The following is an 18696-nucleotide window of genomic DNA, read 5'->3' as shown; positions in this document are numbered from 1 at the left end:
TGATGAGAGAAATACAGTGTAGACATTGTTAATGCTTTAAATGACTATTGTAGCTGGAAACGTCTGAACTCCCACTTTCTATTCTGGTTAGAACCAGGTTGTTCTGTTCTGTGTAGGGAGTAGTACACAGCGTTGTAGGAGATCTTCAGTTTCTTGGCAATTTCTCGCATGGAATAGCCTTCATTTCTCAGAACAAGAATAGACTGACGAGTTTCGGAAGAAAGTCTTTTGTTTCTGGCCATTTTGAGCCTATAATGTAATCGAACCCATAAATGTTGATGCTCCAGATACTCAACTAGTCTAAAGAAGGCCAGTTTTATTGCTTCTTTAATCAGAACAACAGTTTACAGCTGTGCTAACATAATTGCAAAAGGGTTTTCTAATGATCAATTAGCCTTTTAAGATGACAAACTTGGATTAGCTAACACAACGTGGCATTGGAACACAGGAGTGATGGTTGCTGATAATGGGCCTCTGTACACCTATGTAGATATTCCATTAAAAATCAGCTGTTTCCAGCTACAATAGTTATTAACAACATTAACAATGTCTACACTGTATTTCTGATCAATTTCATGTTATTTCAATTTACAAAAAATGTGCTTTTCTTTCAAAAACAAGGACATTTCTGTGACCCCAAACCTTTGAATGGTAGTATATATATATATATATATATATATATATATATAAAAACCAGTCAAAAGTTTGGACACACCTACTCATTCCAGGGTTTTTCTTTATTTTTACTATTTTATACATTGTAAAATAATAGTGAAGACATCAAAACTATGAAACACACATATGGAATCATGTAGTAACCAAAAAACTGTTTAACAAATCAAAATATATTAGCCACCCTTTACCTTGATGACAACTTTGCACACTCTTGGCATTCTCTCAACCAGCTACACCTGGAATGCTTTTTCAACAGTCTTGAAGGAGTTCCCATATATACTGAGCACTTGTTGGCTGCTTTTCCTTCACTCTGCAGTCCAACTCATCCCAAACCATCTCAATTGGGTTGAGGTTGGGTGATAGTGGAAGCCAGGTCATCTGATGCAGCACTCCACCACTCTCCTTCTTGGACCACTCTCCTTGGTCAAATATCCCATACACCGCCTGGAGGTGTTTTAAGTCATTGTCCTGTTGAAAAACAAATCATAGTTCCACTAAGTGCAAATCAGATTGGATGGCATATCGCTGCAGAATGCTGTGGTAACCATGCTGATTATGTGCCTTGAATTCTAAATAAATCAGACAGTATCACCAGCAATGTACCATCACACCACCTCCTCTATGCTTCATGGTGGGAACCACACATGTGGAGATCATCCGTTCACCTACTCTGGATCTCACAAAGACACAGCAGTTGGAACCAAAAATCTCAAATTTGGACTCATCAAACCAAAGGACAGATTTCCACCGGTCTAATGTCCATTGGTCGTGTTTCTTGGCTCAAGCAAGTCTCTACTTATTATTGGTGTCCTTTAGTAGTGGTTTCTTTGCAGCAATTCAACCATGAAGGCCTGATTCACACGGTCTCCTTTGAACAGTTGATGTTGAGATGTGTCTGTTACTTGAACTCTTTCAAGCATTTATTTGGGCTACACGTTCTGAGGCTGGTAACTCTAATGAACTTACAGTTAACGATGGGTCTTCCATTCCTGTGGCGGTCCCCATGATAGACAGTTAAATCATAGTGCTTGATTGTTTTTGTGACTGCACTTGAATAAACTTCAAAAGTTCTTGAAATGTTCCTTATTGACTGACCTTCATGTCTTAACGTAATGATTGACTGTCATTTCTCTTTTCTTATTTGAGCTGTTCTTGCCATAATATGGACTTGGTCTTTTACCAAGGAGGGATGGCTTCTTTATACCACCCCTACCTTGTCACCACACAACTGATTGGCTCAAATGCATTAAGAAGGAAATAAATTCCACAAATGAACTTTTAACAAGGCACACCTGTAAATTGAAATCATTCCAGGTGACAAAGTTGTCATCAAGGCAAAGGGTGGCTACTTTGAAGAATCTCAGATATAAAATATATATTTTTTTAACACTTTTTTGCGTTACTACCATATGTGTTATTTCATAGTTTTGATGTCTTCGCTATTATTCTACCATGTAGAAAATAGTAAAAATAAAGAAAAACCCTTAAATGAGTAGGCATGTCCAAACGTTTGATTGGTACTGTGTGTATACACACAGACAGACTTATCACACATGGAGACAACTCCGCTAAGTCTGCACTCACTCACTAGACGGAGTTGGAGACTATCACTGTGACACACACCTGGCTAAGCACCGCTGACGTGATGTTTTTTACAGGCGTGGCGTCCATGGCATGTTCCCCCTCCATCTGGCAGCTCTCAGTGGCTTCTCTGACTGCTGCAGGAAACTGCTCTCCTCAGACTTCCACATAGACACTCCTGACCACTTTGGAAGGTCATGTCTACATGCTGCAGCTGCAGGAGGGTGAAACAACAACTCTTTAAACCCTCCCCTTTTTCGTGTCTCTCTGTCCTTTGCTCTTGGATTTTTAAGTCCTTTCTGCAGTTAGTTGTTCTATCCAATTTTCTACTGTACAATTAATTTTCTCTCTCTTTCTCTCTCGGTCTCCATCAGGAACCTGGAGTGTTTGAATCTGCTGTTGAATACAGGAGCAGATTTCAACAGAAAGGACAGGTTTGGAAGGTCAGTGGTTCAGCTTTACGTTCAGCCTTTGTGTGTTTGTGTGCGTACATGCCTGCATAAAGACATTTTTTCGTTCTATGCAAAGAAGATGAAGTATTGTTCTTTCTCTTCTCTCCAGGGGTGTATTCATTATGTCGATTCTGTTGCAAAACATTTCTTAAACAAAAGCAAATGGACTCCATGCCTGTTGTGACAGTAACACTCTTCTCTCTAGGACTCCTCTTCACTATGCCTGTTGTAACAGTAAATCTCAGTGTGTGTTTGCCCTGGTGGGGTCTGGTGCTGGAGTCAACGAGCTGGATGAGAGGGGCTGTTCTCCTCTACACTACGCTGCTGCTGGCACAGAGGGAAAGTTAGTAGTAGTAGTAGTAGTAGTAGTAGTAGTAGTAGTTGTCTGTCCTGTCTGTCCTGTCTGACCCTCTGTGTGTGTGTGTCAGGTGTGTAGAGTACCTGTTGAGGAGCGATGCCAACCCAGGGATCAGAGACCGACAGGGCTACAACCCAGTCCACTATGCATCGGCATACGGAAACACACTCTGCCTTGAACTGGTTAGGACATCCTGCTCGTACATGACCTACCCGGACACCATTACCTACTTCGCACTACAAGTAGTGACTGGGTTTGACATTCTGTCTTCTTGTTTTTCAGATATCCAGGGAGACTCCTCTAGATGTGGTAAGTAGCTGGACAACATTAGTGGTCTGACACGGGAGAGGAGTACCCTCTGCTGCTTGTTCTAATGTTCTAGCTTTTTAATAATAATAACGAAGGCATTCTCTCTCTATCTCTCTCTCTTTCTCCTCTCTTCTCTCTCTCTTTCTCTCCCTCTCTCCTCTCTCTCTCAGCTGATGGAGACATCTGGTACAGACATCCTGAGTGACTCTGATAGCCACTCCCTCATCAGCCCCCTTCACCTCGCGGTGAGTCACACACACACTCCACTGCCAGTTAGTCTGTAGGTTAATAGAAAAACCTAAATGCTTTACGTGGGGCACAATGCAAGGAAGTTTGGGAAGCACTGTGATTAATATATAGATTTGTATTGATTGGTGTGTGTGTTCTCCAGGCGTACCATGGTCACTGTGGCGTGTTGGAGGTGTTGGCTGCTGGTCTGTTGGAGGTGGACATTCGGACCCCCGAGGGCCGGACCCCGCTCTCCCTAGCCTGCTCCAGGGGCCACCAGGAGTGTGTGTCACTTTTACTGCACCACGGAGCTCACACACACACCAAGGATTACACGCTGAAGAGGACAGCCTTACATGTTGCAGGTATTATATGTATATGAGAGCCAGCAGGCGCACAATGACTACACACACACACACATTGCATACCCATCTTTTTCCCTAAACCTGAGTGTGTGTCTCCTCCTCCAGCGATGAACGGCCACTCTGACTGTCTCCGTCTTCTCATCAACAACACAGACACACACAACTCTGTAGATGTACAAGACGCCAACGGACAGTAAGTGTGTGTGAGAGACTAATGTATTGACTGTGTGAGCTAGATACTTTTAGATTTGCTTGATTAATCAATGATGGATTGATTGAGTGATTGGTAAATATATTGATTGTGTGTGTAGGACCCCTCTGATGCTGGCGGTACTGAGCGGACACACAGAGAGTGTGTATTCTCTACTGAGTAGAGGAGCTGACGTAGAGGCTAAAGACCACTGGGGCAGGACTGCACTACACCGCGGGGTGAGACACACAAACTCCCTAGTCTCTATACAGTCTCTCACACACACACACACACACACACACACACACCATATACACATACAGTGCATTTGTAAATTATTCAGACCCCTTGACTTTTTCCACATTTAGTTATGTTACAGCCTCATTCTAAAATGGATTAAATTGTTTTTTCCCCATATCAATCTACACACAATACCCCATAATGACAAAGTGAAAAACTGAATACTTTCTGAATGCACTGTACACTGTACACACCACACATACAAACTCAGACACAAGAACACACACTTTTAATGATCTGTTTTGTTTCTTTAGGCGGTGTCGGGTCATGAGGAGTGTGTTGAGGCGTTGTTGCAGCATGGGGCGAGTGTGTGTGTATGTGACCGGGCAGGGCGCTCTCCGCTACACCTGGCAGCAGCTTGCGGACACACCGGGGTGCTGGGAGCACTACTTCAGGCTGCTAATGCCTTGCACACTCACACACTTCTTACCGACAACCACGGATACACACCGCTGCACTGGGCCTGCTACAATGGTAAACAGCGTTAGAGAATCATCAGATTAATGTTGGTTAACTGATCTGAATGAATGATAAACTAGAATTATATGTAGACAATACAGTGATATACTTTTGACCGTTTCTCTGTCTCTCTCGCTCCAGGTTATGATGGGTGTGTAGAGTTGTTGTTGGAACAGGAAGTGTTCAAGAAGACACAGGGAAACCACTTCAGCCCTCTGCACTGTGCAGTGTAAGCCTCAACTCTCACAGCTAATGCCTAAGCTTAAGGGCAGGGTGCTAACACAGTATTTAGGGTTCGAACCCAGTCAGTCACTCGTGTGCTGAGATTCACAGGTCCTAGTATGTCTATGACCACCTAAATAAATATATGATCACAAAAAAGGTGTCATTTGTGTAACATCGGGATGTAAATAAAATATTAAATTAGTGTAAAAGTGTGATTGGAAATGATGCCGACAACGACATTAATAGAAGCCTCAATCTACCTGCAATTTTAAAGATGATCTACCCTCGAAGGAGAAAGAAAGTGTTTCTTCTCTGCTTGTTTCAGTATGAATGACAACGAGGGAGTCGCTGAGATGTTGATCAACTCTCTGGGTTCTGCTATAGTCAACACTACAGACACCAAGGGCAGGTGAGACACATTATTACACACATGTATATACACTCACTGGACCGTTTATTAGGTACACCCATCTAATACTGGCTCGGACCTACCTTTGCCCCCAGAACAGTCGGACTTCTTTGGACATGGATTCTACAAGTTGTCGGAAACTTACCTTGCTCAGTTATTGGTATTAAGGGACCTAACGTGTGCCAGGAAAACATTCCCCACACCATTACACCACCGCCACCAGCCTGTATTAGGCAGGATGGGTCCATGGACAAATCCTAACTTTGCCATCAGCGTGACGCAACAGGGCCCGGGATTCGCCGGACCAGGCAACGTTTTTCCAGTCCTCTATTGTCCAGTGTTGGTGATTGTGTGCCAACTGGAGTTGCTTCTTTTTGTTTTTAGCTGATAGGAGTGGAACCCAGTGTGGTCGTCTGCTGCAATAGCCCATCCGTGACAAGGATCGACAAATTGTTTGTTCCGTGATGCTGTTCAGCACACCACTGTTGAACTGCACTGTTATTTGTCAGTTTGTGGCCCGCCTGTTAGCTTGCATGATTCTTGCCATTTTCCTTCGACCTCTCTCATCAACGAGCTGTTTTCACCCACAGGACTGCCGCTGACTGGATGTTTTTTGTTTGTTGCACTCTTCTCTGTAAACGATAGACACTGTCGTACATGAAAAGCCTAGGAGGGCGGCTGTTTCTGAGGTACTGGATCCAGTGTGCCTAGCACCGGTCATACCACGCTCAGTCGCTTCAGTCAATTGTTTTGCCCAATTCTAACGGTCAATCAAACAGTAACTGGATGCCTGTCTGCCTGCTTTATATAGTAAGCCAAGGCCATGTGACTCACTTGTCTGTAGGAGCGATCCATTTTTGTGAACTGGATGGTGTACCTAAAAAAACTGTCCAGTAGTGTTTTAATTACACACAAATTATTAAACACACACACATACACAGCCCCTAGTCTTTTGGGGCCCCTAAGTGAAATGTTGTACCTAACGGGCAAAACATATTAGTGCTCCCCCCCCTCTTGTCGGTGAACCCCACCCTCTTGTTGTTTTTCCATGGGGCGCAGAGAAGATTGAACAAATTTCATGCAATTCTACTAATTTTGCAATGGGGCAGAGAAAATGTAGCAGTTTAATAGTTAATTTCATGAAACTACACATTTTGCCATAGGGTTGAGACATTTTTGCAGTTTAAAGCAAATTTCCTGCAATTTTCCAAATGTTGCCATGAATTTTTCCATGACCATGTTAATATGATATCTTAGTGAGAGTAAATAAAATCAATGTGGGCCCCCTGGATGTCAGAGCCGATGGGCACGAGCCCCTCTAAGTCGAGACCCGACTGAGTTTTTTTGGGGGCGTGTTGGGAGGTCCGCCCCTACACAGACTCGCAGAACGTGAGGTAGTGTGTGTAACAGTGACTGCTGTCACCCTTTGTAGGTCTCCCCTCCATGCGGCAGCATTCTCAGACCACGTGGAGTGTGTGTCCTTGTTGTTGAGTCACGGAGCTCAGGCGAACACCTCCGACACACACACACGGACCACGCCACTGATGATGGCAGCGCACAACGGACAGACCAACGCTGTGGGTCAGTACACACTCTCTACGCTTCTCCTCTCCTTCCCTACTACCTATCTCACACCTTACCTATTCTGGTGTCTCTCTCATATAGAGGTGTTGGTGAGCAGTGCTAAGGCAGACCTCACACTACAGGATACTAACAAGAACACAGCTCTTCACCTGGCCTGTAGCAAGGTAATACTCACACATGCACCATATATGGGTAATCAAATGACTGTTTGTTAAATGTTTTACCCTCTCTCTATCCCTCTCTCTATCCCTCTCTCTATCCCTCTCTCTATCCCTCTCTCTCTCACCATCAGGGCCATGAGACCAGTGCGTTGTTGATACTAGAGAAGATATCAGACAGAAACTTTATCAACTGCACCAACACTTCCCTACAGACGTACGTACCCCAAATGATTTTCGGAAATGGAACACACCACAACCCAACATACAGTGTTATTAGGCTAGTATGACTTCACTCTGCAGGTGTGTGTCTGTCTCTCCCCCTCTTTTTCTCCTCTCTCTCTCTCGGCCTCAGGCCCCTCCATGTAGCAGCTAGGAATGGTCTGACCGTAGTAGTTCAGGAGCTGCTGGGGAAAGGAGCCAGTGTTCTAGCGGTGGATGAGAACGGTCAGTATCATAATACTGTCACACACACACACCCTCAAACTCTACAAGCACACATACTGACACGCAAGCATACACAGGCCCAGTCCTGGCCAGTATGCTGCGAAAGGCGAGACACCAAAAAATTGCAACCCTCCTCTTATCCATGCAGAGTAGAATGGTAGCCTAGGCTATAGCCTACAGAAGGGTTCATCAACTAGATTCAGCCGCGGCTCATAATTACGATTTATTTGTAAACTGTAAATTGACCGCAAGAAGCCCAAACAACAGATTTTATTAGACACAATTTCAAACCTTGTGTAAGGGGTGTGTAACTGGTGGAAGGGAAGTCAGACACAGGTGAGCAGAACTAGGTAATAGATGGAGCAGTTTCATTCCAAAACCAACGTCATCAAGAAATAACAACTTGGTTACAAGACCCGATGCGCACCAGTCAACATGTGCACAAGCACTTACAAACAAACAATAGCACACAAAGACATGGGGGGAACAGAGGGTTAAATACACAACACGTAATGAGGGAACACACAGGTGTGTGGGAAGACAAAACAAATGTAAAGTAAAAAAATGGATCGGCAATGGCTAGAAGACTGGTGACGTCGACCGCCGAACACCGCCCGAACAAGAAGAGGAACCGACTTCGGTAGAAGTCATGACAGTACCCCACCCTTGATGCGCTGCTCCAGCAGCGCGCCGACACCGGCCTCGAGGACGACCCGGAGGGCTAGGCGCAGGGCGATCCGGATGGAGACTGTGGAACTCCTGCAGCGTTGAAGGGTCCAACACGTCCTCCACTGGAACCCAGCATCTCTCCTCCGGACCATACCCCTCCCAGTCCACGAGGTACTGAAGGCCCCTCGCCCGACGCCTCGAATCCAGTATGTAACGAACGGAGTACACCGGGGAGGAACCTCCCACACCTCAGACTCCTGGAGCGGGCCAGCCACCACCGGCCTTAGGAGAGACGCATGGAACGAGGGGTTAATATGGTATTCGGGGGAAGCTGTAACCTGTAACTCACCTCGTTCAGTCTCCTCAGGACTTTAAATGGCCCCACAAACTGAGGACACAGCTTCCGGCAGGGTAGGCGGAGGGGCAGGTTTCGGGTCGAGAGCCAGACCCAGTCCGCCTCACTGCGGTGACTGTCTGCGCCGGCTTTCTTGCGCAGCACAGCATGCTGAAGGTGAACATGGGCGGCGTCCCATGTTTCCTCCGCGCGTCGGAACCAGTCTTCCACCGCATGAGCCTCAGTCGCCAATACCCTAGTACGCACTGGAAGGGGGAGAGGTTAGTGGAAGAGTGAGTTCTGGGTCATCTCTGCCCAGCGCACGAACGCTGCCCACTCCCCCGGCCGGTCCTGGCAATAAGAAACCTACCCACATCCTGGTTTACTCGTGTGTGTGTATACAAGGCCTCCACAGTCTGTAGGGCCGTAGGCCGGGCAGCGGGAGGAGACTGCAGGACTTAGAGAAACAATCCACAACAACCAGGATCGTGGTGTTTCCCTGTGATGGGGGAGATCGGTAAGGAAATTGTTCGACAGGTGTGACCATGGCTGCTGTGGAATGGGTAAGTGGTGTAGCTTACCTCCGGGCAGGTGCCTAGGAGCCTTACACTGGGCGCACACCGAGCAGGAGGAAACATAAACCCTCATGTCCTTAGCCAAAGTGGGGCACCAGTACTTCCCACTCAGACAGCGCACCGTCCAACCGATGCCTGGATGACTAGAGGAGGGTAACGTGTGTACCCTATAGATCAGCCGGTCACTGACAACAGACGGAACGTACAGACGCCCAGCGGGACACTGGAGGGGAGCGGGCTCTGCACGTGACGCCCGCTCAATGTCCGCGTCCAGCTCCCACACTACAGGCGCCACAAGGCAGGAGGCCAGGAGTATGGGGGTGGGAACCATGGGCCGCTCCTCTGTGTCATACAGCCGGGACAGTGCGTCTGCCTTCACATTCTGTGGTCTGTAAGAAAGGGTGAAAACAAAACGGGTGAAAAACATGGCCCACCTTGCCTGGCGAGGGTTCAGTCTCCTCGCCGCCCGGGTGTACTCCAGATTGCGGTGGCCAGTCCAGATGGGAAAATGGTGTTTAGCCCCCTCAAGCCAATGACTCCACGCCTTCAAAGCCTTGACAACAGCCAAAAGTTTCACTCCGCCGGGCTGAGCTTCCTCAAGAAGAAGGCACAGGGGCGGAGCTTCGGTGGTGTACCCGAGCGCTGAGAGAGCACGGCTCCTATCCCAGCCTTAGACACGTCTACCTCCACTATGAATGCCAAAGAGGGATCCGGATGGGCCAGCACGGGAGCCGAGTTAAGCCCTCAGGTGACCGAAGGCCCTGTCCGCAGTGAGGTAATGGAAGGCGCTACCTGACCAAAAACCCTGGATAAACCTCTGGTAGTAATTGGCAAGCCCTAGAAACCGCTGCACCTCCTTTACCGTGGTGAGAGTCTGCCAATTACGCACGGCTGAGATGCGGTCACTCTCCATCTCCACCCATGGGCTGGAAATGTGGTACCCACTGTTTGAAGAACAGACATTTCTCAGCATACAGGTCATGCTCCAGTCGACCAAGCACCTTTCGCACCAGGGACACATGCTCGGTGAGTGTAGCGGAGTATATCAGAATGTGATCAATATACACCACTACACCCTGCCCGTGCAGGTCCCTGAAAATCTTGTCTACAAAGGCTCTGAAGACTGATGGAGCATTCATCAACCCATATGGCATGAAGAGGTACTCGTAATGACCTGAGGTCGTACTGAACGCAGTCTTCTGCTCGTCTCCCTCCCGGATACGCACCAGATTGTAAGCGCTCCTGAGATCTCGTTTGGTGAAGAGGCGCGCCCCGTGCATTGACTCAATCGCCGTGGTGATAAGAGATAGCGGGTAACTGTACCTCACAGTGATCTGGTTTAGGTCTCAATGGTCAATTAACGGGCGCAGACCTCCTTTTTCACAAAATAAACTCGAGGAGGCGGGGGAAATGGAGGACCGAATATACCCCTGACGCAGGGATTCGGAGACATATGTTTCCATAGCCACCGTCTCCGCTTATGACAGAGGATACACGTGACTCCTGGGAAGTGCAGTGTCTACCAGGAGATTTATCGCACAATCCCCCCACGTCGATGGGGTGGTAATTCAGTCGCCTTCTTTTTGGAGAAGGCAAGAGCCAAATCGGCATATTCGGGGAAATGCGAATGGTGGAGACCTGGTCTGGACTTTCCACCGTAGTTGCACCTACAGAAACCCCTAAACACCTCCCTGAGGACTCTCACGACCACCCCTTGAGAGCCCTCCGTTGCCATGGAACAGTGGGGTCATGACAAGCTAACCAGGGTAGGCCTAGCACCACGGGTAACGCAGGAGAGTCAATGAGAAAGAGACTGATTCTCTCCGTGTGACCCCCCCCCCCCCTGCGTCACCATGCCCAGAGGAGCGGTGGCCTCCCTAATCAACCCTGACCCTAATGGTCGACTCTCTAAGGCAGGAACTGGGAAGGGCATATCCACAGGAACGATGGGTATCCCTAAACTATGGGCAATGATCTGTCAATAAAATTCCCAGCCACGCCTGAATCGACGAGCTCTTTATGCGGGGAAAACTAACTAACAAAAACATGTGTGCAACGGAGGGTGCCTTCTCACCTGGGGTGACGCCAGAGTGCCCTGCCTGATGTCTCGACCCCCAGAGGAACCAACCTGGCACCGACCTGCATTGTGACCTCTGCGGCCACAGATGGTGCACGAGACGGATCCTCCCCCGGTCTCCCTTAGCGCAGCAGGGTGCCTTCTCCAACTCCATGGGCATCGGAGCGGTGGTGTTGGGGGATGGAACCAACAGACCCCGATCTGGACGTCCGCGGGTAGCGGACAAATGACAAATGTCTATCATATTTACAGACTGCAAGACACACCCATTTGTGTACGCTGAACCGAAACCATATTTTCAGTTTGCATTTGATAAACTAGGACAGCAGGTTAGATAAACTAGGACAGTCCTAATTGTACCCCAATGATAATTCAATTTTGTGTGATTAGGAAACATCTTGAGGATTTCAGAAATGTACAAAATATAAACATTAGACTGGCAACTTTTTTTATTTTGATGCACCAGTACATAGAATGCACATACATCACAATTTTTACACGGTGGATTATTTATGACAGTTGTATAGCTTTAACATCGAAACAGGGAAAAAGGCTATGTCACTGATCTATGTGCTTTGAGGATGAACTCCCTGTTTGAAGATTGTTCTGCCAGCCTCTGTCACACCAATGAAGTAATGTGATTTCTCTGCAAGGGCTTAGTAACAATAGTTTTGATTTTCAGAACAAGAAATAAACATCAGATTCAGATTAAGCTGTCCCAGTTTATTTGATGTCCCACGTTTTCTGAACTGACCCTACCTGGCCTGCTGCAGGAAAGTGCCCAGTTGGGGATGTCAGATCTTTACTCTTAAAGTTGCACTATGCAGAAATTCTCTGCTGTTTCTTTGTTGCTAAAATTCAAATAGTTTGCCTAATTTCTGTTTGTGACAAAACAAGAATCATTGTACCAGCTAAACTGCTGTGAAATATGTTTTTCATAACCAAAAATAAGTATTTTCAGCTGTTTGAAGCTGGTGTAGAAAACTAAACTAAATTTAAGAATGGGAAGCATAGAAATAGCACACACAGAAAATATCTACCGCTTCTTAGACTTGCTTTCAGTGAAGAATGACAGATCTATAACTCGCCTTTATGTGAATTTGGTGGTTGCCCAAATTCAGCTGTAAATCACCACCACAGTAAGTCAAGCCTTTTTATTTTTTATCCATTATGAACAATAATAGTTCCTCACAAATCATGTTTCCAGCCAACCTTTTTATGTGCGTAAAGTACATCTTGGATAAAAGAAATTACATGACCGGCCCGATGGAAACAGAAAATATGTCAGTAAACTTTGCAAATGTCGACAAAACAAAATGCCCTCGACAAGGTGGGATCTTTTTGTGTCGGTAAAATGAATTATGTGAGAAATATCGGCGGTAACTCAAGGCACAAATATTGCTATAATAACCCATCATATCGATGTAAACTTGAAGTCACGCGATGACAGGTTGTGTGGTCCTCCCACATAGGCTGGTGAAAGTGCAAGGTGATGAGTTTAAACCCTCCTTTCCAATAAATATTAAGGGTCTTATTCTGTTGACATGATCATCGATGCATTTTTTTTTTGCATTGCTTGGCTCCCATTTGACATAAAAAAATAATTTAGCTCTTTTGTCTATAATAATCTCAGCATGTAGGATATACCCGCACTGTGTCTAATCTCATCGTGTAGGATATACCCGCACGGTGTCTAATCTCATCGTGTAGGATATACCCGCACTGTCTCATCTCATCGTGTAGGATATACCCGCACTGTCTCATCTCATCGTGTAGGATATACCCGCACTGTGTCTCATCTCATCGTGTAGGATATACCCGCACGGTGTCTAATCTCATCGTGTAGGATATACCCGCACTGTCTCATCTCATCGTGTAGGATATACCCGCACTGTGTCTCATCTCATCGTGTAGGATATACCCGCACGGTGTCTAATCTCATCGTGTAGGATATACCCGCACGGTGTCTAATCTCATTGTGTAGGATATACCCGCACGGTGTCTAATCTCATCGTGTAGGATATACCCGCACAGTGTCTAATCTCATCGTGTAGGATATACCCGCACGGTGTCTAATCTCATCGTGTAGGATATACCCGCACGGTGTCTAATCTCATCGTGTAGGATATACCCGCACTGTGTCTCATCTCATTGTGTAGGATATACCCGCACTGTGTCTCATCTCATTGTGTAGGATATACCCGCACGGTGTCTAATCTCATCGTGTAGGATATACCCGCACGGTGTCTAATCTCATCGTGTAGGATATACCCGCACGGTGTCTAATCTCATCGTGTAGGATATACCCGCACGGTGTCTTATCTCATCGTGTAGGATATACCCGCACTGTCTCATCTCATCGTGTAGGATATACCCGCACTGTCTCATCTCATCGTGTAGGATATACCCGCACTGTCTCATCTCATCGTGTAGGATATACCCGCACTGTCTCATCTCATCGTGTAGGATATACCCGCACGGTGTCTCATCTCATCGTGGATATACCCGGATATCTCATCCCGCACTGTCTCATCTCATCGTGTAGGATATACCCGCACTGTGTCTAATCTCATTGTGTAGGATATACCCGCACGGTGTCTAATCTCATCGTGTAGGATATACCCGCACGGTGTCTAATCTCATCGTGTAGGATATACCCGCACTGTGTCTAATCTCATCGTGTAGGATATACCCGCACGGTGTCTAATCTCATCGTGTAGGATATACCCGCACTGTCTCATCTCATCGTGTAGGATATACCCGCACGGTGTCTAATCTCATTGTGTAGGATATACCCGCACTGTGTCTAATCTCATCGTGTAGGATATACCCGCACGGGTGTCTAATCTCATCGTGTAGGATATACCCGCACGGTGTCTAATCTCATCGTGTAGGATATACCCGCACTGTGTCTAATCTCATTGTGTAGGATATACCCGCACGGTGTCTAATCTCATCGTGTAGGATATACCCGCACGGTGTCTAATCTCATTGTGTAGGATATACCCGCACGGTGTCTAATCTCATCGTGTAGGATATACCCGCACGGTGTCTAATCTCATCGTGTAGGATATACCCGCACTGTGTCTAATCTCATCGTGTAGGATATACCCGCACGGTGTCTAATCTCATCGTGTAGGATATACCCGCACGGTGTCTCATCTCATTGTGTAGGATATACCCGCACGGTGTCTAATCTCATTGTGTAGGATATACCCGCACTGTGTCTAATCTCATCGTGTAGGATATACCCGCACGGGTGTCTAATCTCATCGTGTAGGATATACCCGCACGGTGTCTAATCTCATCGTGTAGGATATACCCGCACTGTGTCTAATCTCATCGTGTAGGATATACCCGCACGGTGTCTAATCTCATCGTGTAGGATATACCCGCACGGTGTCTAATCTCATCGTGTAGGATATACCCGCACTGTGTCTCATCTCATCGTGTAGGATATACCCGCACTGTGTCTAATCTCATCGTGTAGGATATACCCGCACGGTGTCTAATCTCATCGTGTAGGATATACCCGCACGGTGTCTCATCTCATCGTGTAGGATATACCCGCACTGTGTCTAATCTCATCGTGTAGGATATACCCGCACTGTGTCTAATCTCATCGTGTAGGATATACCCGCACTGTGTCTAATCTCATCGTGTAGGATATACCCGCACTGTGTCTCATCTCATAGTGTAGGATATACCCGCACTGTGTCTCATCTCATCGTGTAGGATATACCCGCACTGTGTCTCATCTCATCGTGTAGGATATACCCGCACTGTGTCTCATCTCATCGTGTAGGATATACCCGCACGGTGTCTAATCTCATCGTGTAGGATATACCCGCACGGTGTCTAATCTCATCGTGTAGGATATACCCGCACTGTGTCTAATCTCATCGTGTAGGATATACCCGCACGGTGTCTAATCTCATCGTGTAGGATATACCCGCACTGTCTCATCTCATCGTGTAGGATATACCCGCACTGTGTCTAATCTCATCGTGTAGGATATACCCGCACGGTGTCTAATCTCATTGTGTAGGATATACCCGCACGGTGTCTAATCTCATCGTGTAGGATATACCCGCACTGTGTCTAATCTCATTGTGTAGGATATACCCGCACGGTGTCTAATCTCATCGTGTAGGATATACCCGCACTGTGTCTAATCTCATCGTGTAGAATATACCCGCACTGTGTCTAATCTCATCGTGTAGGATATACCCGCACTGTGACCGTGAGCTGTTGGCTAGAGCGCACATGCCAATACCAGAGTGGACACACTGTACATAACACAACATGCTTTGTGAGTAAACCATCAGTAGAGTCAAAAATATGATGGAAATCCATTTAACTTTCTAATGTTTGATTCGGTATATGGGAATTTGTGTTTAAAGTCAATTTGATGGAAATTATTCTGTGGTGGGAAAATGCGCTCATTTCTTTTGCCTACGTAAATTTGAGCATATTTGCATGAAAATCGGTCTCCAATATATACAAAAAAAATGTCCAACACTCCCCCCCTCGATAATCACCAAGCCTCTGTATGAAAGAGGAAAATGTCACGCTCGGAGGATCCCACATATACAGTGGAAACATAAAATACCTGAACTTTTCCTTTGCCCAAAAACAGTTGTGTCCGTCCCAAGCTCACTGGCCCAAGCTCACTGGCGCAGCTGGCCCAAGCTCACTGGCGCAGCTAGTTGTTGTAAGTTCGCTACAGTGACCCCTTTGGGACAGACTCAGTTGATTTGATTCTATACAATGTTGCACTTTACTAGCAAATGCTCAAATCAAGACTGATAGAAAGGGAGGCAGACAGGCAGAGTAGAGAGTTTAATGCAATTGAAAGAACCTGCATTTTCATCCGGATATTTATTAATGTTTTTATTTGTCAGCTTTATGTATTTTTACTTAGTTGGCAATGAAAGTTATAGGCCTACAGCACTGTTGCATTGGCCTATAAGCAATCTGAGTTCCATGTGCTCATTTCTTTAGCCGCCAATAGCTCAGTGTATCAATGTCCATACATATGGCAGAGGCTGGTGATCTCGCATTAGTTGAATTTTAGATTTGTATTTTTATTCATTGTATTATTAACCACGTGACAATGATTTTGAGAAACAAAACGTTATTATCGAAAGGAAACTGTTCCAACTTTATCAAGCATCGCATTATATTGGAAAATGCAGTTTATTTTCTTCTCAGCCATGCTCAGCTTAGAAATTGATGAATAGAGCTAAAAACTTGAAATCGCTCATTATCATGAATAGCTATTGATTTGGAAACACACATATGTAGGCTTAAAAAGTTGCTCATGACATTGTCATACATTTGGTCTGCCTGTAGGCTCCAGAAAAGGCCACTGGGTCTCCCAACCCTCTCTTCAGGCCACTCCAGACATTTCACATTTTTAACTGGAAAACCTGATTTAATTTATTCAACTAATCATCAAGCCTTTGACTAATTGAATCCGGTGTGCCAGTTTAGGGTTAAAACAAACATGTGAAACGTCTGAGGGGCCGAGGAGAGGGTTGGGAAACGCTGGACTAGCCTGCATGATATGTTAGATGACATTGACAGAGCATTGTTGGCGCAGCGTCTCCTGCACCATGAGACTCGATGGGCATGGGCAAGATACATATTTTGCGCCCCTGCCTTTGGCAAAGTGGGCACTTATCATGGCCCTGCATCAGCACTCCCTTTAATAGCCCATATCCCACTGGATGGGAAGTTTTCATTGTTTTGGGGCAGAATTATGTGTGGTGTTATGTTGTTGGTGTGTATTGGTCAGTTTACCTTGGAAAATGACGCCCTCGTCAATCTGCTGCCTAATTGGGGGCCTGCCCTGCACACACATTCACACACCCTCTTTCTCTCTCTCTCGCCTCTCTCTCTCTCTCTCTCTCTCCCTCTCTCTCTCCCCCTAGGTTATACTCCAGCCCTGTCCTGTGCACCTAACAGAGATGTAGCCGACTGTCTCGCTCTCATTCTTAACTCCATGCTGCCCGCCTCTCCCCTGGTCTCCATAGCAACACTTCCTGCTTCCCCTCGTGTCACGATGGCAACGCTTCAATCTGTCAATCACTACTCCAATCACCAATCAAAAGGAGTAGCATTTGAGTCCCCTCCCCCTCTAAGGACTGACCACACCTCCTACTGCAGGCAGGACCGCCTACTCTGCGTTTCCCCCGACGACGATAACGAGTTTAACGACTCTGATTCTGAGACCTACTGAAGACAGGCCTACCTTGGACATACCACCTCCTCTTTGGCAGGATTTTAGGACTCCACTCTCTGAACCACTCACTCCACTACATTCTGTCCTCTCGTCCCTTACCAAGAAGAGGTTTAATACTAAAGTAAAATGAGGACTGTCGTCTTCTGGACTGGGAGGCAAGGGTGGGTAGCTCCAGTCCTCTAGGATTGGTTCTTGCTACCAAACATCTGCCCTATGACAATGAAAGGGCTGGGGCTGTGTACGTATGGAGAGAGCAGAGGGACAATCCTAGCCAAACGGACCAACAGACTTTACATCTCTAATTTCTGTATCTCCAGATCTCTTCCTTTAGGGGTTTTCTTCTAGCCTGGGTACCAGTCTATTCTAGCCTGGGCACCAGTGTGTTTAGTGAATATTCCACTACTTGTATTATTTTATTCATATACCAAAGCTGTTTAGCATGACAGGAGTGGAATGATAGCTAAACAGACTAGTTTTATTCTAGTTAAGTTTAATTTATTATAATGGACAGAGACAGAACTTATCACTGTTCACCTAATGCGGCGTCAATACTGAATTGAGTCACTGAATCTCACAGAAGAGTTCTAATACTAGTTACTACTGTCTGATTCATTACTGTCTGATTCATAGAGTCGATTCCTCCAGGAGAGGAGTTAGTAAGGCCTCAGTCACTAAGGTACCGTCAGTCTTAACACTTCACACCCGGAATGTTTCTGCACTACCTGTGAAAGGAAACGTGTGCATGTGTGAAATGTTGCCTTTTCCAGGGGAGAGAAGTCGAAAGACTACATTTGGTGCAATGTTCTTAATGACTGATAATGAATAAAACAATGATTGATTAATTTGAGTTCTCCAAATGATGGTGGGAATAGATGAAGCACATGTATGCACTACATATGGAATAGAGGGTGTGTGTCCTAATATCTTCTTGTGTGCACTTGTTCACTTTCCTTCAACAATTTGTAAGGAAATGCCTAAACCAAGCCAATGCTTTTAGTAGTGCACACTTCAGGACCAAGGGTGTCATGTAGAGCACTAGGTGGCATTATGTATT

At 46.1% G+C, this 18696-nt stretch overlaps 1 protein-coding gene across 3 annotated transcripts in view; it reads left to right on the top strand.

Moving 5' to 3' along the window:
• The window catches only part of LOC118380687 (serine/threonine-protein phosphatase 6 regulatory ankyrin repeat subunit A-like), a 71217-nt gene extending 52733 nt beyond the window's left edge, over nt 1–18484 (top strand). For all 3 annotated transcript variants that reach the window (XM_052472376.1, XM_052472375.1, XM_052472374.1), the window contains 17 exons: nt 2334–2480; nt 2631–2699; nt 2914–3051; nt 3137–3248; nt 3349–3375; nt 3546–3620; nt 3767–3968; nt 4074–4161; nt 4280–4397; nt 4713–4932; nt 5059–5146; nt 5468–5551; nt 6984–7132; nt 7217–7299; nt 7428–7510; nt 7649–7740; nt 17332–18484. In XM_052472376.1, coding sequence (XP_052328336.1) covers nt 2334–2480; nt 2631–2699; nt 2914–3051; nt 3137–3248; nt 3349–3375; nt 3546–3620; nt 3767–3968; nt 4074–4161; nt 4280–4397; nt 4713–4932; nt 5059–5146; nt 5468–5551; nt 6984–7132; nt 7217–7299; nt 7428–7510; nt 7649–7740; nt 17332–17639 — 2083 coding nt within the window. In that variant the 3' untranslated portion in view covers nt 17640–18484. The remainder of the gene's footprint in view (nt 1–2333; nt 2481–2630; nt 2700–2913; nt 3052–3136; nt 3249–3348; nt 3376–3545; nt 3621–3766; nt 3969–4073; nt 4162–4279; nt 4398–4712; nt 4933–5058; nt 5147–5467; nt 5552–6983; nt 7133–7216; nt 7300–7427; nt 7511–7648; nt 7741–17331) is intronic.
• The last annotated feature ends 212 nt before the right edge of the window (nt 18485–18696 follow it).

This window comes from Oncorhynchus keta, chromosome 20 (genome assembly GCF_023373465.1).
Source record: "Oncorhynchus keta strain PuntledgeMale-10-30-2019 chromosome 20, Oket_V2, whole genome shotgun sequence".
In the NCBI taxonomy this organism is placed as follows: domain Eukaryota; kingdom Metazoa; phylum Chordata; class Actinopteri; order Salmoniformes; family Salmonidae; genus Oncorhynchus; species Oncorhynchus keta.
The sequence above is the reverse complement of the archived record's forward strand: the minus strand, read 5'-3'. Positions and strand labels throughout refer to the sequence as shown.